Source organism: Pan troglodytes, chromosome 12 (assembly GCF_028858775.2).
Source record: "Pan troglodytes isolate AG18354 chromosome 12, NHGRI_mPanTro3-v2.0_pri, whole genome shotgun sequence".
Classification (NCBI taxonomy): Eukaryota; Metazoa; Chordata; class Mammalia; order Primates; family Hominidae; genus Pan; species Pan troglodytes.
Window position 1 is genome coordinate 53,367,371 of NC_072410.2, and position 26,127 is coordinate 53,393,497.

The 26,127-nt window shown below is 40.5% G+C and overlaps 1 protein-coding gene across 4 annotated transcripts in view; it reads left to right on the forward strand.

Moving 5' to 3' along the window:
• The window catches only part of GFPT1 (glutamine--fructose-6-phosphate transaminase 1), a 66,275-nt gene that overhangs the window by 13,079 nt on the left and 27,069 nt on the right, over window positions 1-26,127 (forward strand). For 2 of the 4 annotated variants that reach the window (XM_063789763.1, XM_003949806.5), the window contains 9 exons: window positions 155-262; window positions 4,122-4,229; window positions 10,856-10,981; window positions 15,158-15,216; window positions 16,023-16,157; window positions 17,942-18,003; window positions 19,924-20,003; window positions 20,180-20,233; window positions 24,335-24,440. In XM_063789763.1, the coding sequence (XP_063645833.1) occupies window positions 155-262; window positions 4,122-4,229; window positions 10,856-10,981; window positions 15,158-15,216; window positions 16,023-16,157; window positions 17,942-18,003; window positions 19,924-20,003; window positions 20,180-20,233; window positions 24,335-24,440 (838 nt within the window). The remainder of the gene's footprint in view (window positions 1-154; window positions 263-4,121; window positions 4,230-10,855; window positions 10,982-15,157; window positions 15,217-16,022; window positions 16,158-17,941; window positions 18,004-19,923; window positions 20,004-20,179; window positions 20,234-24,334; window positions 24,441-26,127) is intronic. The other 2 variants (XM_063789764.1, XM_515528.8) reach the window with 1 other exon arrangement.

Consider the following 26,127-nt stretch of genomic DNA (forward strand, 5'->3'; position numbering starts at 1 on the left):
AAACTCCCCCTTGAAAAAGTTCCATTGCCTTTAAACGGTTTGAAATGTTTGAAAGACAGAATCTAACTTCACATTTTTTCACGTACTTGACATAATTATGCTAATTTTGATTTTTTAAATCAGAATTTTTCATTAAATATTTGTTTATTTGCAGGTATATTTGCTTACTTAAACTACCATGTTCCTCGAACGAGACGAGAAATCCTGGAGACCCTAATCAAAGGCCTTCAGAGACTGGAGTACAGAGGATATGATTCTGCTGGTACTTTAAAAAAAATACTATGGATTTTGCATGATTCTTTAAATACTATTTTTATTGTTATTAGGAGACTAGACTATTAAAGTCTGTTTTGTTTTGAGTAAGTGTAAATTGGAAGAATTTTTGTCTTTTATCATATTTGAAGGATTTATTTATGTAATCTCAACAGTGTTACCATTTATGTGGAGTATTGCTTATGATGATCTCTTAAGAATATTATTGTAGAAACATCATATGGGGGATTATTGTGGTAAAACAAAATTCGTGAAGGTCTTACTCTGTAAATTCTTTTTTCTTTCCTATAACTTTAATTTTTATCCATTGATTTCATGCTTTGGCACATAAACTTGCCTCAGATTCTTTTTTCTTATTTTTATTATTTATTTTTGAGATAGGGTCTCACTCTGTCACCCCAGCTGGAGTGTAGTGGTGCGGTCATAGCTCACTGCAGTCTCGAACTCTGGGCTCAGGCAATCCTCCCTCCGTAGCCTCCTGAGTAGCTAGGACTCTAGCTGTGTGCCACCATGCCCAGCTAATTTTTAAAAAGTTTTTGTAGACATGAGAGTCTCACTATGTTGCCTGGGCTGGTCTCAAACTCCTGGCCTCAAGTGATCCTCCTGCCTTGGCCTTTCAAAGTGCTGGGATTACAGGCAAGCACTGATTCCAGCCTCTTCTATCTTAAATAAATTACACATAAACATAACCTTCTGGCAACTTTATGTTCTACCCTAGCTCCTTCCCTCAACTATGTCAGAGGTTCCTAAGACCATCCTCAGATTTGACGATTCCCTAGGAGGACTCACAGAACTCAGCATTTGGTTGTACTCATGGCTACGTTTCATTATAACAAAAGAATACAAAGCACAATCAGCAAAGGGAGAAGGTGCAGAAATTGAAGTCTTGAGAAAGCTAGGCACAAGCTGCTCACCAGTGGATCAGTGCCTAAGGTTTTCATCGGGGGTTGGTCACGTAGGCACCCTCTGCCCAGCATGTACCAAAATTCTAGACTCCCAAAATAAGAGCAGATGTTCAGCATAAACCACTTTGTTTGCAGTTTGTGTAGTGAGACACTTTTGGTTAGGGTGGTAGGAATCCTTCCAAAAACCAAGTTTCTAGACACCAGTGAAGGGCCAACCTTGAAAACAGGCCTTTCTAAGGATAGCAGTTTCACACCTGCTGTGTTAACTCTTTTTTGTACACTTAACATTGCCACATGGAATGGGCATTTGTCTTCCTTGACTTTCCTTAGTAATGGAAAGTCAGTTCCTCAACTCCTTTGTTTTTAAAATTCTCTCCTTCCTTAGCTTCTTTGACAGCACATCTTATTCTCTTCCTAAGATGCTAAGATTACTTCTTTTCTGTTTGCTTTGGAGGCTCCTTTCTTCTACTTACAGCTCAAATATTAATGTTCTTCAAGATTCTTTTTTTTTTTGAGGTGACTCTTGCTCTGTCATCCAGGCTGGAGTGCAATGGTGCGATCTTGGCTGACTGTTGCAACCTCTGCCTTCCGGATTCAGCTGATTCTTCTGCCTTAGCCTCTCCAGTAGCTGGGATAACAGGTGTGCACCACCACGCCTGGCTAATTTTTGTATTTTTAGTAGAGATGGGGTTTCACCATGTTGCCTAGGCTGGTCTTGAACTCCTGACCTCAGGAGATCCACCCGCCCTGGCCTCCCAAAGTGCTGGGATTATAGGCGTGAGCCACTGCACCCAGCCAATATTCTTTTCTAGATCCACTTCTCTTATTTGGTGTCTTCATGGGTGAGCTCTGACTCATCAATCTTCTTTTTTTTTTTGAGACGGAGTCTCACTCTGTCACAAGGCTGGAGTGCAGTGGCGTGATCTTGGCTCACTGCAACCTCCGCCTCCCGAGTTCAAGCAATTCTCCTGCCTCACCCTCCTGAGTAGCTGGGATTACAGGTGCCTGCCACCACACCCAGCTAATTTTTGTATTTTTAGTAGAGACGGGGTTTCACCATGTTGGCCAGGATGGTCTCGATCTCCTGACCTCGTGATCTGCCCGCCGCGGCCTCCCAAAGTGCTGGGATTACAGGCGTGAGCTGCCGTGCCCGGCCCATCAGCCTTCTGTTAATATATGTTGGTAACTTCTTTGTTTTATTCTTTTTATTTTTTATTTATTTTTAATTTTTATTTTTTTGAGATGGAGTCTTGCTCTGTCGCCCAGCCTGGAGTGCAGTGGCATGATCTCAGCTCACTGCAAGCTCCACCTCCCGGGTTCACGCCATTCTCCTGCCTCAGCCTCCCTAGTAGCTGGGACAACAGGCACCTGCCACCACGCCCGGCTAATTTTTTGTATTTTTAGTAGAGACGGGGTTTCACCGTGTTAGCCAGGATGGTCTCGATCTCCTGACCTCGTGATCTGCCCGCCTCACCCTCCCAAAATGCTGGGATTACAGGCATGAGCCACTGCGCCCGGCCAATATTTTTTATTTTTAATTTTAATTTTTTTGTGTGAGAGTATGTTGGTGACTTCTAATCCAGATGTATTTCTTTTAATCCAGATTTATCTCCCAAGCTGTATTCTAGGCCTCCTACAAGTTTCTTCCTAGATAGACCATGATATTTTAAACTTTGCATGTTCAAAAATTGAATTGAGGCCGGGCGTGGTGACTCACGCCTGTAATCCCAGCACTTTGGGAGGCTGAGGTGGATGGATCACTTGAGGTAAGGAGTTCAAGACCAGCCTAACCAACATGGTGAAACCCCATCTCTACTTAAAAAAAAAAAAAAAATTAGCCATGCATTGTGGTGTGCACCTGTGATCCCAGCTGCTTGGGAGGCTGAGGCAGGAGAATTGCTGAACCTGGGAGGCAGAGGTTGCAGGGAGCTGAGATTGCGCCACTGCCCTCCATCCTGGGCGACAGAGCAAGAACCTGTCTCAAAAAAAAAAAAGAAAAGCTGAATACATTGCAGTCCTCACCCCACTCCCCACCCTGTTTTTTGTTTGTTTTTGAGATGAATCTCACTCTGTCGCCCAGGCTGGAATGCAGTGGCGTGATCTCAGCTCACTGCAACCTCCACCTCTCAGGTTCAAGCCATTCTCCTGCCTCAGCCTCCCAAGTAGCTGGGATTACAGGCATGCCCACTCTGTTTTTCTATGTCCCTTTTATTGAGAATCATTCAACAAGTCCTTCAAGCCATTCAACAAGTCCTTTGAGGTATTCCACACTTCTCCTGCTTTCTCACTTACATTCAGTCAGTTCCACTTTTCAATATCATTTATTTCTGTCTGCATTACCACTGTTTAGTTCAGGTCCTCTTCATTTTTGCTTTGCTGTAGCTGTAGCTTTTGACAGCTGGTTTCTTCCTTCCGTTTCTCTCCCTCCAGTTCTTTCCCTACACTTGTTTCTAGAAGGGCTTTGCTAAACATTTTTGCCGAATCACTTCTCTGCTTAAAGGACAGTGTTTTCCCAGTATCTTCAGGGTAGCTTTTTCAAATTCCTTAGCAACTTAAGGAGACTCTTAAGAGATGTATTCTGTGACCTTCTTTCCTTAGCTACCTTCAGAGGGGGGTGCCCAACTTTTGCATTTCTCCATTGTATCCCAATTGTAACCTGTAGTATTTTTATTATAATTCATAATCATGCTGAATTATTTTTTCCTTGTCTGTCTTCTCGATAGACTTAGAAATTTGAGGACAGGAATGGAGTTATTTTTGTTTTTGTGTCTAGCAGCTATCCTGGTTCTTGACACACAATAGGTTTTCAGTAGGTAATTGAATTAATACATTAGTGAATTAATTAGATGAGAATATATTTTTAATTAAAAATTTTGCCTCACATTAATAATTTTATCAGTAGCCAGTTTCTAAATTTTGCTTTTTTACCTCATGATGGTTTAGGTGTGGGATTTGATGGAGGCAATGATAAAGATTGGGAAGCCAATGCCTGCAAAATCCAGCTTATTAAGAAGAAAGGAAAAGTTAAGGCACTGGATGAAGAAGTTCACAGTAACGTACTTAATTTGATTTTTGTCCCCTTTCCCCTTCTCTTCCTTTTCCCCTCCCCATTCTCCACTAAGTTACTCCCTCCCCCCGTATTTTGGGACCCATTTTAATGATAATGGTCTGTAACATTGAAGGGAGGAAAGAAAAGTAGTTTTGTTACTGTCTGGACTAGTTTTAAAATGTACCTGAGCCAGAAAAATAATCATTGCAACTAGGGAAGGAAATTAGTTAGGTATATTACCTTCAGTGCAAGCTCTGGATATTAAATGAAGTATCTTCAGAGCCACCATTCCTGAGGAAGAGCTTTTCATAAGACAAAAGGTATTTTTAGTGATGCCCTTTTACACATGTCTTCACTTGCTAATTGTCTTCACTTTGGATTAAATGCCTAGCTTGGATGTAGTCAATTTTGACGTTGCACCTTTGAATAGGTCTGATATAATCTGGTAAGTATCATGTTTTCCCTCACAGTTTTCTTCTCTGGCACAAGGAGTTGTCAGAGATGTATGCCCCATCAAAGAGGATTTACTTCTCAGTATTTAGATCATAACATTATTATTACACATTTTATTTTTTTCACAAGAAACTTGAAAACAAAGCAAACTTTGAAGTAGATTGATTGAAAAAATATTTTTAAAATTCTCCACAAAACCCAGGAAACCGCAAGTATTTTATGTACCTACTCATATGAATGCCATCATAATCATTGTAAAAGAGTACAGGTAGAGGAAAATGATGGATTTTGTCTTTTTTTTTTCCCACATAAGCCATACGTTTAGCTTTGTAGTACTTGTTTAACTAATTAAATCAATACTTATTTTGCCTGTATTGTAGTGTAAGATTAGCTAGGGGTAAAGCAGACACCCAAATAACTATACTTCAAAAACAGTAGTATAAATATCTACTATGTGTTCTGCATCCTGTATACCAGGCTGATTATAGCGGGTTCTGTAGGAGAGAACAGACATTGCTGTGAGTCTCAGGGGAGAGTTCCCACAGGTTGACGAGACTGGGAATACATAGGGAATGGGTGCTGATTATATTTGGTCAGTGAAGATGTGAAGGGAGGACCTTCTGAGTAAATAGCATAGCAAGATAAGAATAGTAATGGCAGGCGTGTTGATGGAATGATAGTAGTCCTTTTTATTTACAGTATTGGTAGACAAGGGAGGCTAGAAAGGCAGATTGTGAACAGAATCACCATTTTTCAATGTCAGCATATTGAAACATGCCTCTTCGTGGTAAACTTTTTTTTTTTTTTTTCCCTTCCCAGATGGAGTCTCGCTGTAACGACCAGGCTGGAGTGCAATGGCGCAATCTTGGTTCACTGCAACTTCTGCCTCCCAGATTGAAGCGATTCTCCTGTTTCAGACTCCCGAGTGGCTGGGATTACCAGGCGTGTGCCATCATGCCCGGCTAATTTTTGTGTTTTTGGTAGAGATGGCGTTTCACCATATTGGCCAGGCTGGTCTTGAACTCCTGACCTCAAGTGATTCGCCTGCCTCGGCCTCTCAAAGTAGTGGGATTACGCATTAGCCACTGGGCCTGGCCAAATGGTTTGTTTTTGAAGTGTAGTTATTTGAGTGTCTACTTTACTCATAGCTAATTTTTTTTTAAGATGGACTCTTGGTCTGTTGCACAGGCTGGAGTGTAGTGACACAATCTCGGTTCACTGCAACCTCTGCTTCCTGGTTCACGCCATTCTCCTGCCTCAGCCTCCTGAGTAGCTGGGACCACAGGCGCCCGCCACCACGCCTGGCTAATTATTTCATATTTTTAGTAGAGATGGGGTTTCACCATGTTAGCCAGGATAGTCTCGATCTCCTGACCTCATGATCCGCCCGCCTTGGCCTCCCAAGTGCTGGGATTACAGGCGTGAGCCACCACACCTGGCTAATTTTTGTACTTTTAGTAGAGACGGGGTTTTGCCATGTTGGCCAGGCTGGTCTTGAACTCCTGACCTCAGGCGATCCACCCTCTTTGACTTCCCAAAGTGCTAGAATTACAGGCTTGAACCACTGCACCTGGCCAACCCCTAGCTAATCTTACCCTACAATACATGCAAAATAAGTATTGATTGAATTTATTATCTACAAGTGGAAACTTGCAGATATTGCTGGTGAATTTGTAACTGGTAAATCACTTTAAAGAGCAATCTGGCCATATCTACATGGGAAATGCCTATAACCTGAGACTAAACACTTCCACTCTTGGATATATACTTGAAGGAAACACAGTGAACAAGGTGGCATGAAAACAAGATTCACTGTTGCAAAATTTAGAAACAGCCTAAATGTCTATAAGTAAGGGAATGGGATGATATAATAAGTTGTGTGTGCCGGGCGTGGTGGCTCACGCTTGTAATCCTAGCACTTTGGGAGGCCGAGGTGGGCAGATTGCCTGAGCTCTGGAGTTTGAGACCAGCCTGGGCAACATGGTGAAACCCCATCTCTACTAAAATACAAAAAATTAGCCGGGTGTGGCGGTGTGCACCTGTAGTTCCAGCTATTCAGGAGGCTGAGGCGGGAGAATCACTTGAATCCAGGAGGCGGAGGTTGCAGTGAGCTGAGATCGTGCCACTGCACTCCAGCCTGGGTGACAGAGTGAGACTCCGTCTCCACAAAACAACAACAACAACAACAACAACAAAAAATAAGTTGTATATGATAGTGAATGACCATATGTAGCTTTTGAAAGAAGTGTACTGAATCTGGTTCTGCATATGGGAACATGGATAATTCCTGGTATGTAAAGTATAGGACATTTAAAAACACAAAACGGTACTATCATTTATGGTCTCATGTTAACATAATCATAGTTTAAAAGGCATGAATAGTAAGACTGTGTCAACTTGAGAATCTTCTGAGGAGGAAGTGAATGGGATGGGGATATAAAGGAGGTATCAACTGCATTTTTTACATTTATTTATTTCAAGTTTCCATATACCACACTAATTTTTTACATTTTAGATCTTAAAAAATACGTAAAGCACAGATGACTAGATGTTTTGTTAACTCTGAGTATGGGTAGTTGGGTGTTCATTATTCCCAGCAAATTTAAATATGTTTGAAGTATTTTTTTTAAAAAGGGAAGATGACATCTGAGAAAAGGCAGGCAGAGAGCAAGGAGCCATGGGAGTAGAGGTAGGGTAAGATAGAAGATGCAAATGAGGAAATTATTGAAGCACTATGGCCCAAGAAGATCAAGGCACAGGCAAGGAGTTAGCCTTAAAGGAAAAAGTGTACTTTAGGAATCAAAGATGAAAGACAAACTTAAAGCGGATAATTACCAGGTGAGAGGACAAAAGCTGAGTAAAGTGGAAATTGAGGGATTGCAGGTGGGATTGAGCTTTATGGAGAATAGAAAAGATATGATGAACTGTCAGGGAACTGGATTGAGCTATCACTTTAATGAATAAGGAACTTGGATACATGTTTCTTGAGTAGCAACAGTGAAATAGATATGTGAATTTGAAAGGGTCTTAATTTACAGAATTTTCTGACTTTCTTCAGTATTGCTTGGCAGTAGATGGGAGAAGAGAAACCGAGTGTGGGGGTTAGTCTAGACTTAAGATTCAACAAAGGGCTTTAAAACGGGTAACAGACAATAAGGAAGAGTCAAGGATTCAAAGTCATGATTAATTTATATGACAGGAAATATTTATTATGAGAAATGTGCTTATTGTCATAGCAATAATTTTTTCTTACTAGACATTCGGTAATGTTCCTGCGGCAACAGTGAGAGAAAGGTGTGGTAATTATCATGAATTTGAAATGGATTCAATATGTAGAATCTTGTGACTTTCTCCAGTATTGCCTGCCAGCATGTGCAAGGAGATACTGCTTTAATTATAGTTAGCTTAAAAAAGTAGTCAAAGAGGCCAGGCGTGGTGGCTCACGCCTGTAATCCCAGCACTTTGGGAGGTTGAGGTGGGCGGATCACCTGAGGTCAGGAGTTCGAGACCAGCCTGGCCAACATGGTGAAACGCTGTCTGTACTAAAAATACAAAAAATTAGCCAGGCGTGGTGGTGTGTGCCTGCAATCCCAGCTACTCAGGAGGCTGAGGCAGGAGAATCGCTTGAACCCGGGAGGGAGAGGTTGCAGTGAGCCAAGATTGCGCCATTGTACTTATTCCAGCTTGGGCACAAGAGCAAAACTCCGTTTCAAAAAAAAAATAAAAAAAGTAGTCAAAGATGTTTTCATTTCTTGCATTAGCCTGTTGAATAATGGTAAATGGTACTTTTCTTGAGGTCATTTATCAGGTTGCCTTAATTATTTAGAACACAGTTAAGCCAGGAAAGAATAGATGCCTGATTTTATTCATTGATAGATTGAGCCATCCAACAAAAAGGTATCTGCCATGTATACCTTTTAGTGCTTAGGATTCAAAAATAATAAGGTAGGCTGCTGTTTTTGTAGAACTCAAATTCTGGTGGAAGCTAGGTTGACAACATATCATAAATGTAATAGTACAATAGAATATACCATTGTGGTTTTATTTATTTATTTATTTATTTATTTTTGAGACGGAGTCTTGCTCTTTCGCCCAGGCTGGAGGGCAGTGGCCTGATCTCGGCTCACTGCAGCTTCCCCTTCTTGGGTTCAATTGATTCTCCTACCTCAGCCTCCTGAGTAGCTGGGATTACAGGCGTGTGCTACCACGCCCAGCTAATTTTTTCAGTAGAGACAGGGTTTCACCATGTTGGCCAGGCTGGTCTTGAACTCCTGACCTCTGGTGATCCACCTGCCTCAGCCTCCCAAAGTGCTGGGATTACAGGCATGAGCCGTGGTGCCCGGCCAGTTTGCTCTTAATTTAGACCTAACTCTGATAAACTTTGTTATCTGGGTTCTTAGCCAAATTAATTTTATATTTAGGAAATTAAGAGCATTACTAGTTAATAACTGGAGCTGTCCATTTTTTTTTTTTTTTTTTTTTGAGACGGAGTCTCGCTCTGTCGCCCAGGCTGGAGTGCAGTGGCGTGATCTCGGCTCACTGCAAGCTCCGCCTCCCGGGTTCACGCCATTCTCCTGCCTCAGCCTCCCGAGTAGCTGGGACTACAGGCGCCCGCTACCACGCCCGGCTAATTTTTTGTATTTTTAGTAGAGACGGGGTTTCACCGTGTTAGCCAGGATGGTCTCGATCTCCTGACCTCGTGATCCGCCCGCCTCGGCCTCCCAAAGTGCTGGGATTACAGGCGTGAGCCACCGCGCCCGGCCTGGAGCTGTCCATTTTTTTTAAGAAGCCCCAAGAAAAGATAGCTTATATGAAAAATAAGAATCAGCTACTTCTTTTTTTTTTTTTTTTTTTTTGAGAGGGAGTCTCACTCTGTCACCCAGGCTGGAGTGCAGTGATGTGATCTCAGCTCACTGTAACCTCTACCTCCTGGGTTCAAGCGATTCTCCTGCCTCAACCTCCCGAGTAGCTGGGATTACAGGCGCGCACCACCACACCCGGCTAATTTTTGTAGTTTTAGTAGAGACAGGGTTTCACCATGTTGGTAAGGCTGGTCTTGGACTCCTGACCTTGTGTCCCACCTGCCTCTGCCTCCCAAAGTGCTGGGATTAGGGGCATGAGCCACCACACCCGGACAAATCAGCTACTTTTCAAGATAAAGGAACATTGGCCTATGCCGATTTCCCAGTAGCCCCATACTTTCATAGCATTGCTCAGTTCTCAAATACCTATTTGATTTTGGAGGCACCCCATAGTTGCAGTTTATATTGTGAGACGTGTGTACACTCACCAGAGACCAAAGAAATTGCAGTCATAAGGTTGTGTGTCATTGGGAAAATGAATTTATTTTTACATGTTTAATTAAATTGATAATGACTTTTTAAGGCAAGAATTAAATATAGATTCAAAAGATTACATTAATTGTTTTTGTCCTTAACTCTTGAGTATTTGTATCTCCAGGAAACTTGAAAGAATAGTACATTATTACCTATATATACTTCACCTAACTTTATCTGTTATTAAAATTTTGTCATGTTTGCTTTAACTCTGTATTAGTTTTTTGGTTGTTATTGAAACCATTTGCCTTCAATATTTCAGTTGCATAAACTCCTAAATCTTTATTTTTAATTTTTGTGGGTATATAGTAGGTGTGTAAATTTACTGGGTACATGAGATGTCTTGATACAGACCTACAATGTGTTCCTAAGTCTTTTTTTTTTTTTTTTTTTTTGAGATGGAGTCTCGCTCTGTTGCCCAGGCTGGAGTGCAGTGGCATGATCTCAGCTCACTGCAACCTCTGCCTCCTGGGTTCAAGCGATTATCCTGCCTCTGCCTCTGGAGTAGCCAGGACTACAGGCGCATGCCACCATGCCTGGCCAATTTTTGTATTTTTAGTAGAGATGGGGTTTCCCCATGTTGGCCAGACTGGTCTTGAACTCCTGACCTCAGGTGATCCATCTGCCTCGGCCTCCCACAGTGCTGGGATTACGGGCGTGAGCCACTGCACCCTGCCTCCTAAGTCTTTTAATCACTATTTTGAATATGCCTGATCTTTAGTTTCAGTGATTGTATATTCCAAGACAGCAGCATTGTAATAATTGTATTTAAATATAGCTTATAGCATTATCTCTGCAGCATGATTTAATATTGAAATTTTTCTTTTCATATTCTTCAGAGCAACAAGATATGGATTTGGATATAGAATTTGATGTACACCTTGGAATAGCTCATACCCGTTGGGCAACACATGGAGAACCCAGTCCTGTCAATAGCCACCCCCAGCGCTCTGATAAAAATAATGGTATGGAAAGATTTTTTGTGCTTTGGAATGATTGTGGAAACCTAATAATGGGGGCAGAATGAAGGCTCTTAGATTTTCATTATTTTAATTATTTTTCATCTGGAAAATTTCAAACATTCAGAAGTAGTAGAGAGCATATGGAGCTGAGAGTGCTGGCTCATGCCTGTAATCCCAGCATTTTGGGAGCCTGAGTTGGGAGGATTGCTTGAGTCCAGGAGTTCACGATCAGCCGTGGCAACATAGTGAGACCCTGTCTCTGCAAAAAATAAAAAAATAAGTTAGGCATTGTGGTGCATGCTTGTAGTCTCAGCTACTCGGGATACTGAGGTGGGAGGATCGTTTAAGCCCAGGGGCAGAGGCTGCAGTGAGCCGTGGTCACACCTCATGCCATTGCCCTCCAACCTGGACAACAGAATGAGACCCTGTCTGTCCACCATGCCTGGCTAATTTTTGTATTTTTAGTAGAGACGGGGTTTCACTGTGTTGACCAGGCTGGTCTTGAACTCCTGACCTCAAGTGATCCTCCCGTCTTGGCCTCCCAAAGTGCTGGGATTATAGGCATGAACACTGCTCCTGGCTGAGAACTTTTGTTATCGGTTTTGTCCTTAGGGCATATCTCTCTAGAAATGTATAATCAAATTACTGTGTTTTAGAGTTACTTGGAATAGTCTTTCTCCATGCAGTTGTGCTACGTGTTACTTTAATATTAGTTTTAGAAAAATTTTTTTTATTTTTATTATTATTTTTTGAGACGAAGTCTCGCTGTGTCGCCCAGGCTGGAGTGCAGTGGTGCGATATTGGCTCACTGCAACCTCCACCTTCCAGGTTCAAGCAATTCTCCTGCCTCAGCCTCCCAAGTAGCTGGGACTACAGGTGTGTGCCACTACACCCGGGTAATTTTTTGTATTTTTAGTAGAGACGGCATTTCACTGTATTAGCCAGGATGGTCTTGATCTCCTGACCTTGTGATCTGCCCACCTCAGCCTCCTAAAGTGCTGGGATTACAGGAGTGAGCCACTGTACCTGGCCTATTTTTTATTTTTAAGGATTGATATTCTTTAAAAATAAATGTTATTTATAATTATTTAAAATATTTACATAATTCCGAAGTCACATCTTTAAAATAAGACACACTAAAAGAAGTCTACCCAGCACTTTGAAAGGCTGAGATGGAGGGATTGCCTGAGCCCAGGAGTTTGAGACCAGCATGAGCAACATGGCAAAACCCTGTGCCTACAGAAAATACAAAAATTAGCTTGATGGTGGCATGCGCCCATAGTCCCAGCTACTCAGGAGGCTGAGGCAGGAGGATCACCTGAACCTGGGGGTTGAGGCTGCAGTGAGCCATGATTGCCCCATTGCACTTCAGCCTGGGTGACAGAGTGAGACTGTCTCAACAAAACAAGTCTAGACTCTTGTTTCCTCTTATTCCCCTTGTAGGTAACATTCACCAATTATTGAGTCTGTTCTTTCATTTAAAAAAAATAAGCAAATACATACAAAAGTGTGTATGTGTGTATTTATCCCTCCCCATTTTTTTTCCTTTTATTTTAGAGACAGGGTCTCACTCCTCCACCCAGGCTGGGTACAGTGGTGGGATCATAGCTCACTGTAACCTCAAATTCTTGGGCACAAGTGATCTTCCTGCCTCAGCCTCCTGAGTAGCTAGGATCACAGGCTTGCACCACCACACCCAGCTAATTTATTTTATTTTTGTAGAGATAGGGGTCTTGCTTTGTTGCCCAGGCTGGTTACAAATTTCTGGACTTAAGTAATCTTCCCACCTCAGCCTCCCAAAGTGCTGAGATTACAGGCATGAACCACTGCACCCAGCCCTTGCTGATTTTTAGTTTAATTCAGAAGCTGCCTATTTAGGCTTCTTGTGCTTCAATACTTACTATTGAATTTGATCATAATGCTAGCAATAATTTAGACTTTTGACACTGACAAGGCCTTTATGAAAGATTCCCGAAAACTTACATCTAGATTATGTTTTGAGAATTTGGCTTTAAGTTAAGACCTTTAAATTAGCTATTTATTCATCTCTTTGTTCTAGCATGAAGTTTTTTTTTTTTTTTTTTTTTTTTTTTGAGAAGGAATCTCGCTCTTTCACCAAGGCTGGAGTGCAATGGCATGCTTTCCGCTCACTGCAACCTCTGCCTCCTGGATTCAACGATTCTTCTGCCTCAAGCCTCCCAATTAGCTGGGATTACAGGCGCCTGACACTACGCCTGGCAATTTTTTGTATTTTTAGTAGAGACAAGGTTTCACCATGTTGGCTAGGCTGGTCTCTGAGCTCAGGTGATCCGTCTATCTCAGCCCCCCAGAATGCTGGGATCACAGGCATGAGCCACCGCACCCGGCAAGTTTTTTTATAAATTTATTTTTGTGGTTGCTATCATCTCTAAAAAATCTAGTGAAAATGTTTATTATTTGGTTTCTAATTACTGTCAGCCAAAATATCAGATCTTTGTATATTAAGAACATTGTTGGGGGCTGGGTGTGGTGACTCATGCCTGTAATCCTAGCACTTTGGGAGGCCAGGGCAGGTGGATCACCTGAAATTAGGAGTTGGAGACCAGCCTGACCAATATGGCAAAACCCCGTCTCTATTAAAAATACAAAAATTAGCTGGGTATGGTGGCATGCACCTGTAATCCCAGCTACTTGAGAGGCTGAGCCAGGAGAATCGCTGGAACCCAAGAGGTGGAGGTTGCAGTGAGCCGAGATCGTGCCACTTCACTCCAGTCTGGGTGACAGAGCAAGACTTTGTCTCAGAAAAGAAAAAAGAACATTTTGGCCTGGCATAGTGGCTCATGTCTGTAATCTCAAGACACTGGAAGGATGAAGTGGGAGGATTGCTTCAGCTCAGGAGACTAGCCTGGGCAACATAGCGAGACTCTCTCTACAGAAAAATAAAAAAATTAGTTGAGTGTGGTGTAAGCAGCTGTAATCCCAGCTGCTTGGAAGGCTGATGTGGAAGAATCACCTGAGCCCAGGAGTTTAAGGCTGCAGTGAGTCATGATTGAGCCACTGTACTCCAGCTTGGTGACAGAGCAACATTGTGTCTCCAAATCATATAAAATTTAATTTAGCAGTAATTTTTCTCCTAACTGAAATGAACTCTGAATAATAAAACCAGGGTTGGTAGGATTTTTTTTTTTTTTTTTTTTTTGGAGACGGAATCTCACTCTGTTGCCCAGGCTGGAATGCAGTGGTGGGATCTCGGCTCACTGCAACCTCTGCCTCCCAGATTCAAGCGATTCTCCTGCCTCAGCCTCCCGAGTAGCTGGGTTTACAGGCACGTGCCACCACGCCTGGCTAATGTTTTGTATTTTTAGTAGAGACAGGGTTTCGCCATGTTGAACAGGATGGTCTCAAACTCCTGACCTCAGGTGGTCCGCCCATCTCGACCTCTTAAAGTGCTGGGATTACAGGCATGAGCCACCGTGCTCAGCCGGATTGGTAGTTTTTATGTACCAGCAGTCGCTACAAATAATGATATTGTGAACTCTTGATTATCTGTTCTTACAGTTTTCAAAGTTAGTTAAAAAAGATGAAAATTATCCCGAGATCATGTCTATCTTCTCTTGGAATGATATTTTAACATTTATTTTTCTGACATTCTATGACTTATTTGGACCTCAAACAAGTAAATTTAACTATAGAACTGATTGGTTTTTCTTAGCAAATTCCTTAGTTCTAGTTCTTAAATTCATTTAGTGTAAATCAGATTATTGTTTTAGTTTGAAAGGACTTCTCTTTAAACTTTTACTCAAGAATGAATGAACAGAGAAATAAGAAGAATATTTAGTTCAGCTCTCTCATTTTGCAAATGAGGCAACAGACCCAATAAACTTGCTCCTTTCACATGGTAACATATGATTACTAGTTTAGCCACAACTGAAATTGTTATCTCTAGACTTCTTGTTTATTTCCCCACTGTACCCACCTCCCCTGCACTGTTTGCTTCAGCTATGCCACATAAACAATGCTGCTGATCTACCTGATGATAATCTGGTAATGAGAAGTAGATGTAATTATGTTATAAATAACATAAATAGTATATAGCATGTTAAAAATTTTTGACTTGAGAAAAATCCAGTTAGAGTCATAGCTATTTTAGATTTATCAGACTTCTAACTTTTTTGTCTTCAACACTTTTACCTCTTTTAGAATTTATCGTTATTCACAATGGAATCATCACCAACTACAAAGACTTGAAAAAGTTTTTGGTAAGTAAGGTGACCTCAAAAGACCCCAGTCTTTGAGAATACTTCTAACGAGAGCATTGGGGTCGGTTGTTGGGATGTGCAACAAACACCATATGTGTGTCATCAAGTAATTTCTTGGACAATTCCAAGGGCATGGTGGTTTATTGGACTTTTCTTTGCTAACAGTGGAACAATTCTGTTTTTTAATATGAAAAGGAAATGATTAGCATTTGACTGTAATATACATGACAAAAGGCTCAAATAAAATTGGAATTTTGTGGAGACATTTTTTGCATTCTGCGAGATTGTCATGCTTTAAAGTTCCTAGGATATATTAATACGAGAAGAATCAGGACAAATTAAATGAAAGTTTTATGTCGTAAATAGCTATATACTGTATAGTAGTGGTCATAGTGCTGACCTGCATGAGTGCTTTCTTAGGGCTGTTCAATTGAACTTTCTCCAGTGTTGGAAGACAGTGTATCTGGGCTATTCAGTATAGTAGCCACTGTCCACATGTGGTTGTTGAGCTAGTATGACTGAGGAACTGAATTTTAAATTTTATTTAGTTTTAATTAAATTGAAATAGCCACATATAGCTAATGGCTATTTATTAGACAGTAAGTTAAGTGTGTGTTCAGTTAAACAGAGTACCACACTATTTTGGAGTCACTGATCAGCTGGTGACTTTAATTTTGAATAATGGGATATGGTGTTCAAAGAATATTAGAAATTAGTGGCATTTTGACAGAACAATTCTGTAGAAAAGGTTTTTTTTTATCATTAATATTTCTTTAATTGTATCTTTTTTTTCTTTCTACTTACAGGAAAGCAAAGGCTATGACTTCGAATCTGAAACAGACACAGAGACAATTGCCAAGCTCGTTAAGTATATGTATGACAATCGGGAAAGTCAAGATACCAGCTTTACTACCTTGGTGGAGAGAGTTATCCAACAATTGGTATTAAGCCATGCTTTTAAAGATAATTATGCCAACATTAATCCCGAGAAACTTTCTGGAAATTAAGTTTGATAAGCAGGAACTGTGCTATTTTTTTATTTTTGGCTTTTATTTCTCATACAACTATTCAAGTTGAATAATTTTGAGAAACTAATTGATTTATTGATTCCCCCCCACCCTCCACTTAAAATTCTACTTACTTCATTCTGGTTTAATGTCATGAAAATGAAAATTAATCCAAAATCAAAGTGTGTCTAAAAACTATGCGTATATGCACACATCCATACGCACCACACGTGGACATGTACACAGTACACACAATGGAGGATTAGTTATTCCCTTGCTTCTTGCTCATCCGAGTGTTCTTCTCAACCAATAACTTAGCACAATAGTAGCTTCACAGCTACCACAGTTTATTTTCTGGGATAATGCCTGCTTGTCTCTGAGCCAACAAAGTCAACTACTTATTTTTCCTTTTGGGGACTTTCCCTTGGCTCTGAACTTCTATAGAAAAGCATTTCCAAGCCCATGAGAAAATCAGTATTCTTTTTGATTCCATCCAACATTCCTAATTAAAGATTAAAGACATCAAAGATCTACAAATGTCCAAATCCATAGTGATACCTACATTTCCCTTCCCCACTCATAACTCTAGCTTTCCCACTTAAAAGTCCTTTACTTCCCAAATACGGTCCAGCCCTCACTTCTCTCCCACCTGCACCCAAATCTTACATCTGTAGCAAAAAGAGGAAGCAGGAAGATGGAGAATGTGGAGGCCTATTCCTTCCCTTTACCCAAGGCAGAGTGGAGTAGTGTGCCTTCCCAGCCTTTTCTCGTTTCTAATAGGCTTTGCCTTTTATTCATTGTATAATGCAGTTTGTGTTCCAAGGTGGTTCTTCCCTCTCCTACTTCATGTTCCTCTTTTATCTGTTCTTGATTCCTGTAAGCCCTGTCCCTGAGGATTTGGGTTGATGGAGTTGTATGGTGTGCATGTTAATAATTGTATATATTTATATCTCTAATATCAAGGTCAGAAAGAGTGGAAGTTAACGGTGGTGTACAATTACTAGGGCAGAGAATAGGTTTTGGATTTTGATCTTAGGATCTTTTCTAATTCTGTCGTTCCTCTGATAATTCATAGAATTATGATGATATAGATAGGTAGATGATGGAGATAGGATATATAGGTTCAGAAGTGTTCATAGCCTGTAGAAAGGATGACTTTTTAAATGATCTATTTTTGTAGTTGTTATCTATTGAGCATATTTTGGGTGTAGGCTTGGTTAAAAAAGTGGGTCTTGGCTGCGCGTGGTGGCTCACGCCTGTAATCCCAGCACTTTGGGAGGCCGAGGTGGGCAGATCACGAGGTCAAGAGATGGAGACCATCCTGGCCAACATGGTGAAACCCTGTCTCTATTAAAAATACAAAAATTAGCTGGGCGTGGGGGTGCGTGCCTGTAATCCCAGCTACTCGGGAGGCTGAGGCAGGAGAATCACTTGAACCAGGGAGTTGGGGGTTGCGGTGAGCTGAGATTGTGCCACTGCACCCCAGCCTGGTCACAGAGTGAGACTCCATCTCAAAAAAAAAAAAAAAATGTGGGTCTTGGATACACCAAAGCTTAGGAGTAAGTGTTTACTTAAACTTTAGACTTGTTTATAAACTGGTACAAAAGAGCATTTGTGTGAACAAAAAATTTCTGCGCTGAAGCCAGTATGTTCTAGGCATTTCTGACTTGATAATTGATTATAGTAAATAGTGCTAATGGATTTTTTTCCCTCCCTAGGAAGGTGCTTTTGCACTTGTGTTTAAAAGTGTTCATTTTCCTGGGCAAGCAGTTGGCACAAGGTACATATAACTCTAACAATGACTAATGTATTTCAACATATTTGAGTTACATGTTTATTCTTCGTAGACTATACATGACCCTTTATTATAAAGGCTCTGCCCTTTATTAGATATATTCATGTGAGCATATTTTCACATCTTCCTTCTTGTCTGTTGCTTACCACTCTTCCATTTAACAGAATCCCTGAAGAAAGCAAATACAGGCCGGGCGCTGTGGCTCACACCTGTAATCCTAGCATTTTGGGAGGTCGAGGCAGGCGGATCATCTGAGGTCAGGAGTTTGAGACCAGCCAGGCCAACATGGCGAAACCCCGTCTCTACTAAGTATACAAAAATTAGCCGGGTGTGGTAGCACATGCCTGTAATCCCAGCTACTCGGGAGGCTGAGGCAAGGAGAATCGCTTGAACCCAGGAGGCAAGAGGTTTCAGTGAGCCGAGATCGTGCCACTGCACTCCAGCCTGGCCTACAGAGTGAGACTCCGTCTGAAAAAAAAAAAAGAAAGCAAATATATTTTGGCATTTAATTGGCCTTTTGTCTTTGTTGGGCGCACCAAGGTTACTTTGTGAATTTGGATATTGAATATTATCTAATAAAGTTAAAATATTAGCTTTTTCTGTATTTTTTGAAACATATATTCTAGACAGATTCCTAGATAATTGTACCATCACTACTTCTTGCTAGGATATTTAGGCCTGATCATGAAGTCCTAAGTGAGGCGCCCTAAGATATTATGGTAAGAGAGATATTTTTAATCTGAAAACAGGGTGACTAAGGAGAAGGTGCTACACTTTCATATATTGGCATTCTGTGCACAATTGAATGGAAGGTTCCCTTTAACATTACAAAGGAAAAAAATTAAAATACATTGTTACAGAACAGGTGTTGGCAAGTTTTCTGGAGTGGGCCGGATAATAACTATTTTAGGCTTTCTGGACCATGTAGCCTCTGTAGCAACTACTCAACTTTGCAGTTGTAGTGTGAAAGCAGCTGCAGAAAATAAGTAAAAGAATGGGCATGAGTATGTTCCAAAATAACTGTATTTAATACAATTTTTATTTGTCAATTAAGAAAAGAAATAATTTAAAAAAAACCAAATACCTGTATTAGGCTGGGCATGGTGACTTATGCCTGTAATCCCAGCACTTTGGGAGGCTGAGGTGGGTGGATTGCTTGACCCCAGGAGTTCCAGATCAGCCTAGGCAACATGACAAAACCCCATCTCTATAAAAAATAAAAAATTTAGCTGGGTGTGGTGGTGCATGCCTGTAGTCCCAGCTACTCAGGAGGCTGAGGCAAGGGGATCACTTGAGGCCAGGAGGTCAAGGCTGCATGCAGTGAGCTGTGATTGCGCCACTGCACTCTAGCCTGGGAGACAGAGCAAGGCCGTTGTCAAAAAACAAACAAATAAACAAAAACCGTTTATTTATAAAAATAAACCCTGGGGCTGCAGGTCAGTTTGCTGACCCCTGATAGAGAATTTTTTGGATATAGGATCTTGTTCTGTCATCCAGGCTGGAGTGCAGTGGCGCGATCTTGGCTCACTGCAACCTTCACCTCCCAGGCTCAGGCAATCCTCCTAACTCAGCCTTCCGAGTAGCTGAGACTGTAGGCATGTGCCATCACACATGGCTAATTAGGAGACGGGGTTTTGCCATGTTTCCCAGAGTGGTCTTGAACTCCTGGGCTCAAGTGATCTGCCTGCCTAGGCCCCCTGAAGTGCTGGGATTACGGGTGTGAGCCATTGCACCTGGCCCAATACTGATTTTTTTAAAAAATTCTTTTTATCTAGTTCTTATATCTGAAGTTGAGCTTGGGGAGGATAATTTAAACATTTGAAGAGTATTGGCCCATTAAATTTTATGTCATTAGTCCATTATTTATAAAAATGGTTTAATTCTAACTGCTTTTGCAATTTACAGGCGAGGTAGCCCTCTGTTGATTGGTGTACGGAGTGAACATAAACTTTCTACTGATCACATTCCTATACTCTACAGAACAGGTAAAATTACCTCTACAAATGCAGTGCAGTAGATATGAAGAATTATTTTCCTTAAGTTGGAATAAATGGCTCTTTGGTCAGATGCACATGTATATATAGTTCTGTCTAGACATGAAAAAGATTTGTTTTTGTGAGTTCTCTGATGATTAGAATTTTTTTCTGTTGTGTATCCTTAGCTAGGACTCAGATTGGATCAAAATTCACACGGTGGGGATCACAGGGAGAAAGAGGTGGGAAATGCACTCTGCATGGATGGGGAGGATCTTATCCTCTTTTGTTTATTCTTTACTAATTCTTTTGTTCTTGGAGTGAATGAATGTGCTGGGCCTCTAAAAATGTGCTTATTTTGTGGGGAAGCATATTTTGACATTTTTCTAATTTGCAGAGTATATTTTGCGTGTCTGCTTTTGGCATTTAGAAAGTGCTTTTAATAATTTCATTAAAATTTCTGAAATTTGAGAAAATAGTTGAAATTGTAAATTATTTTTTCCTTTGTTTTAAAATCATGTAGGATATATGCTTAGATTAGGAAAAGAGCATTGTGTGCTAGGTTATTATAGATTGACTAAGTGGTAGTTATTTGAATCATTAGGCTAACTTTTAACTGAAATATGTTTAAGTGGTCTTTATTTTTTATACATGACATATTACTGTTGGATTTACATTTGCTATCTTGATTGGCTTTATTTGAATTTGTAGTGATTGTTCTTTTATATTGTTGATGTGTAAAGTTTATTTTTTGTTTTTCTTATTCATTTACTTTGATGTAACTTTCCATATTACTTTTTTTTATAGAGTGGCAGGGGGAGACAGGGTCTTGCTCTGTTGCCCAGGCTGGAGTGCAGTGCAGTGGTATTGTCATACCTCACTGCAATTTCGAACTCTTGGGCTCAGGTGGATCCTCTTGCCGCAGCCTCTCAAATAGCTAGTACTACAAGTGTGTGCCATCACGCCCAGCTAATTCTTATTTTTAGCCAGGGTTTTGCTCTCTCAGCCAGGCTGGAGTGCAGTGGCTTCGTCATGGCTCACTTCAGCCTTGGCTGCCTAGGCTCAAGTGATTCTCCCACCTCAGCCTCTTGAGTAGCTGGGACCACAGGCATGTGCCACCACCCCCAGCCAATTTTTTTATTTGTAAAAAGGAAGTCTTGCTGTGTTGGCCAGGCTGGTCTCAAACTCTTGGGCTCAAGGGATCCTCCCACCTCAACCTCCTAAATTACAGGGATTACAGGAATGAGCCACTGTGCCTGGCTCCCAGCTTACTTTAAATTTTTTGTACAAATGGAGTCTTGCTATATTGCCCAGGCTGTTCTTGAACTCCTGGAGTCAAGTGATCCACCTGCCTCAGCCTCCCAAAGTGCTGAGATCACAGGTGTGAGCCACTGTGCCCAGCCCAGAAGTGTTCTTTTCATTTAAACAGACTTGATATCTCAAATTTTTTTTACCTTATTTATTTATTTTTTGAAACAGTCTTGTTCTGTTGCCCAGGCTGGAGTGCAGTGACATGATCTTGGCTCACTGCAACCTCTGCCTCCCGGGTTCAAGCGAGTCTCATGCCTCAGCCTCCAGAGTAGCTGGGACTACCAGTGCACACCACCACACCTGGCTAACTTTTGTATTTTTAGTAGAGACGGGGTTTCGCCATTTTGGCCGGGCTAGTCTCGAACTCCTGACCTCAGGTGATCCGCCCACCTCGGCCTCCCAAAGTGCTGGGATTACAGGTGTGAGCCGCTGCACCCAGCCTCAAATTTTTTTTACATATTTTAACTAAATATACTTTGTTATTTGAAGAATGAAATTATCAATATTTGGAGAAAAAACACAGTGAAACTCAAGCCTATTAGGACATTTTATAAGCAAAGGTAGTTGGTTTTTTTTTTTTTTTTTTTTTTTGAGACGAAGTCTCGCTCTGTTGCTCAGGCTGTAGTGCAGTGGCGTGATCTCGGCTCACTGGAACCTCGGCCTCCCGGGTTCAAGCGAGTCTCTTGCCTCAGCCTCCTGAGTAGCTGGGATTACAGGCACGTGCCACCACGCCCAGCAAATTTTTCTATTTTTAGTAGAGACGGGGTTTCAGGCTGTTGCTCAGGCTGGTCTCAAACTCCTGACCTCATGATCCGCCCGCCTCGGCCTCCCAAAGTGCTGGGATTACAGGCCCGAGCCACCACACCTGGTCGCATTTATTTTTTTTAAATGCTGAGCTCTCTTTTTATGTGTTTTTAAATTCACTTTTTTGTTTTTGTTTTTGAGACAAAGTCGTGCTCTGTCACCCAGGCTGGAGTGCAATGGCACAATCTCACCTCACTGCAACCTCCACCTCCCAGGTTCAAGCGATTCTCCCACCTCAGCCTCCGGAATAGCTGAGACTACAGGCGTACTCTACCACTCTCAGCTAATTTTTTGTGTTTTTAAGTAGAGACGAGGTTTCACCATGTTGGCCAGCCTGGTCTTGAACTCCTGACTTCAAGTGATCTGCCCGCCTCGGCCTCCCAAAGTGCTGGGATTACAAGCATGAGCCACTGTGCCTGGTCTCTGTTTTTTAACATACAGTAATATTTACTCTTTTTCATGTAGTTTCACCAATTTTGTCAGATGCGAAATTGCATAACTACCACCACAATCAAGATACAGAACAATTTCATCACTCAGTAAGGTCCCTCAACCTGCCCTCTGTCATCAACCCTTGTCTCATTCCCAGCCCCTGGCAAACACTAATATGTTATTTTTCTATAATGTTACTTTTTCTTGGATGTCATCTTACATTTATTTTTCAGTTTGGCATCTTTGCTGTTAAATATGAATGGGAAAAGTTACTTTGTTTTCATCACTAAAACATCAAATAATCACAGATGGTGGAAAACTTTGAATATACTTTTTTTGGCTTTTATTTTTAATAGATATATAATTATATGTTTATGTGGTGTATATTTCAATACATGTGTACAATGTATAATGATCAGCTCAGGATAAATAGCACATTTGAATGTACATTTCTAATAATTATCAAGTCTGTCTTTATATGTGCATTTTAAGAGGATAGATAAAATAGCAGTTTTTATAAGTATACTTGTGATGTTCTCTGGCTATTGTGTCCATAGTTCTAAGTTCTATTATGTCCTGGCCTTGAAGAAAGGTGCATTTTTGTCTCTAGGACATTTATGTAGTCTTCAACTAATAGATTTTTTTCCTATATTAGGCCAATTTATAAAACCTTAGCATTCCAGTTTTGATGAAAAAGTTAATATTAATGTCTTGACAAATTAAGTAGAGGTGTCATAATTCTGAAATACAAGAATTAAAAGGATATTAGCTTTGCAAAAAGACCCTACTTTATCCTGACTTAAAGGAAGTGTAAGAAAACCCAAGTTGAAGAAAGGAGAGTTTCTTGGTTTATAAATTTTGTCTCTAACAGTGGGTGCCACATATGATATACCGTGATTAGAGAGTGATATGCATCTGTTTTGTTTTAAAATCAGAATTAGTGTAGACTACAACTTGATTTGTTATGCTGACTTGCTGCTAAAATCTAGTGAGGTTTTGTTATGATACAATAAAAATTAATTTGCCACTAGCCTTCATTTTCTTTTTCTTTTTTCTTTTTTTTTTTTTTTTTTTGAGACAGAGTTTTTGCTCTGTTGCCCAGGCTGGAGTACAATGGCGTGTGATTTCGGCTCACTGCAACCTCCACTTCCTGGGTTCAAGTGATTCTCCTGCCTAAGCCTCCCAAGTAGCTGGGATTATAGGCGTCTGCCACCACGTCTGGCCAATTTTTGTATTTTCAGTAGAGATGGGGTTTCACCATGTTGGCCAGGCTGGTCTTGAACTCCTGACCTCAAGTGATTCACCTGCCTCGGCCTTCCAAAGTGCTAGGATTACAGGCGTGAGCCACTGTGTTCATTTTAGTTTTCGTTGCACAATTTTGATATTTTAAATGTAATTTTGTTATAATTATAGGTACACAAACTTTTATGTGTTAAGATCATTGTTTTGTATAAAGTTAAAATTAATTTATACATACTTTTGATTAAAAAAACCGGTTAATATTAAGAAATTACTTGTCTTTTACCTGGAAAATAAATATTGTATTAAAAAAACATATAATGTAGCACTTTTACCTGCCACGCACTCTTTGATAGTTGCTACTTCACTGTACACTTTTTGTCTGTTCTTATTGGCTTATTGCATGGAAATAAGGTGATCTACTTGGCTTTTTAAATTTGCTAAAATTGTTTTGTGTTGCTATGATTTTTTCTTGATTTTGTAGAATATTATGCATATTTCTACATTGGACATGATTTTCTACGTGTTTGCCAATTCATGTTAACTATATGCTTTAGGCAAAGACAAGAAAGGAAGCTGCAATCTCTCTCGTGTGGACAGCACAACCTGCCTTTTCCCGGTGGAAGAAAAAGCAGTGGAGTATTACTTTGCTTCTGATGCAAGGTGAGCTTCCGTAGTTGATTCAAAGAGATTTTTAGTAAAACTTCTCATTCTGCAGGAAACCCAAGAAGTCATTGTGTATCAGTCTAGTTGTGCTCTGTGAGAGAACTTTTTTAATTAAAGAAATACAGGTGACCATTTTGGAGATGGGGCTATAAGGACACTTTTTCTGTCATTTCAAAGTATGTGGGTCAGTTTACTAAGAACACATATACTGCTTGAGACTTGTTCCATTGTATTTATTTTAGAGCTCTTACATTTTTTTCCTTCTTATTTCAGGAGCCTTATCCAGGTTTTGAAGGGAGGAGATTCTAGATTGAAGAGTAAAATGGCTTAGTTAGTATCCCAATAGTTATAGGATAGTTGCTAAACTATTGTAGTTTTAGTCTAATGTAGATACTCATCTTTTACATTTAGAATTAATTTGCAGCATAATCACTTTTATAAAGGGATAGTAGTAGACTAAGATATTTTGAGAGAAAATGCAGGGGGATGTTTACATGCATTTATAAATGAAATAGTAATGAGGATAAAATAAAATCACTGAAATTGCAAACAAGTATTTGAGTCATCCACTGTACCTGAAAATAAGAGAAAATAATAAAAATAAGAAAATAATGCCATTTAGGACATCAGGGAATATATTATCTCAGTGGGAAAACAAGCTTTACTCTTCAATGTTTTTACAGGTGTGTAAGGTGTGTAGTCAGGGCTAAGATGTGTAAGATTACACAGTTGACAGTTATGGCTTAAATACACTGGAATTACAGAAACATATCAGCCTTTTCTCATTCATTTATACATTCATATTGAACACTGGGTGAAGTCATATGCTAGTGTCAGGAGATAATGGTGAGTAAAAATAAAAATATTACTTTTCCTTAGGAGCTCTTCCATAGTGAGGAGGCAAATTTTAAACAATGATCACACAAGTGTAGAATTCCAACTGTGACAAGAGCTGCAGAATGCTAGTAACAGAGTGATTTACCCTTGGTGGGTAAATTTCTTTAAGGGAATGATGTTTGAACTGAGAGTTAAGGAGAGATTAGGAGTTAATTAGGTTAAGAGGCAGAGGGAGGAACATTCATTCTTTGCAAATGGCTCAGCCTGTGAGAGTTTAGGATGGCTATGAGTGTGGCCAGAATAGAGAGAGTGAGAGGAAGCTTGGGGGGAGATGAAGCTGGAGAAGGAGGTATAGGGATTACGGTAGGGCACTTTGTTGTCTCTCTAAGAGCCAAAGGGAAACTGTCAAATGGTTTGTTGAGTGAAGGAGAAATCTTTATTAGAGTTGTTGCCTTTTGATATCAATTTTGGCAGAAATGGAGGATGGACGGAGAGAGATCAGAGAGAAAGTGGGTGGACTAATTGGGAGATCGCTGCAGTAGTCCAGCCGAGGAGCTGATGGGAGCTTGAATTTGTCTGATGGTGGACATAGAAACTAAGAATATTTGGAAGTTAAAATTTCAGGACTTGGTAATGGATAGAATGAGGAGGAAACAACCATGCTTTCTGATCTAATCTGTTTGGTTTAGATTGCTATGCAGAGTTCCTTTTATTTTTTGTCCACAATGACCACCTTCCCCATACTTTCCTGTAGGGGTTGGCATTAGTAACCAGAAAATTCTCCGAGATACTGCAGAGTGATAGAGTTTATATTGAAATTTGGTTCTTGTATCCAAATGATAGTTTC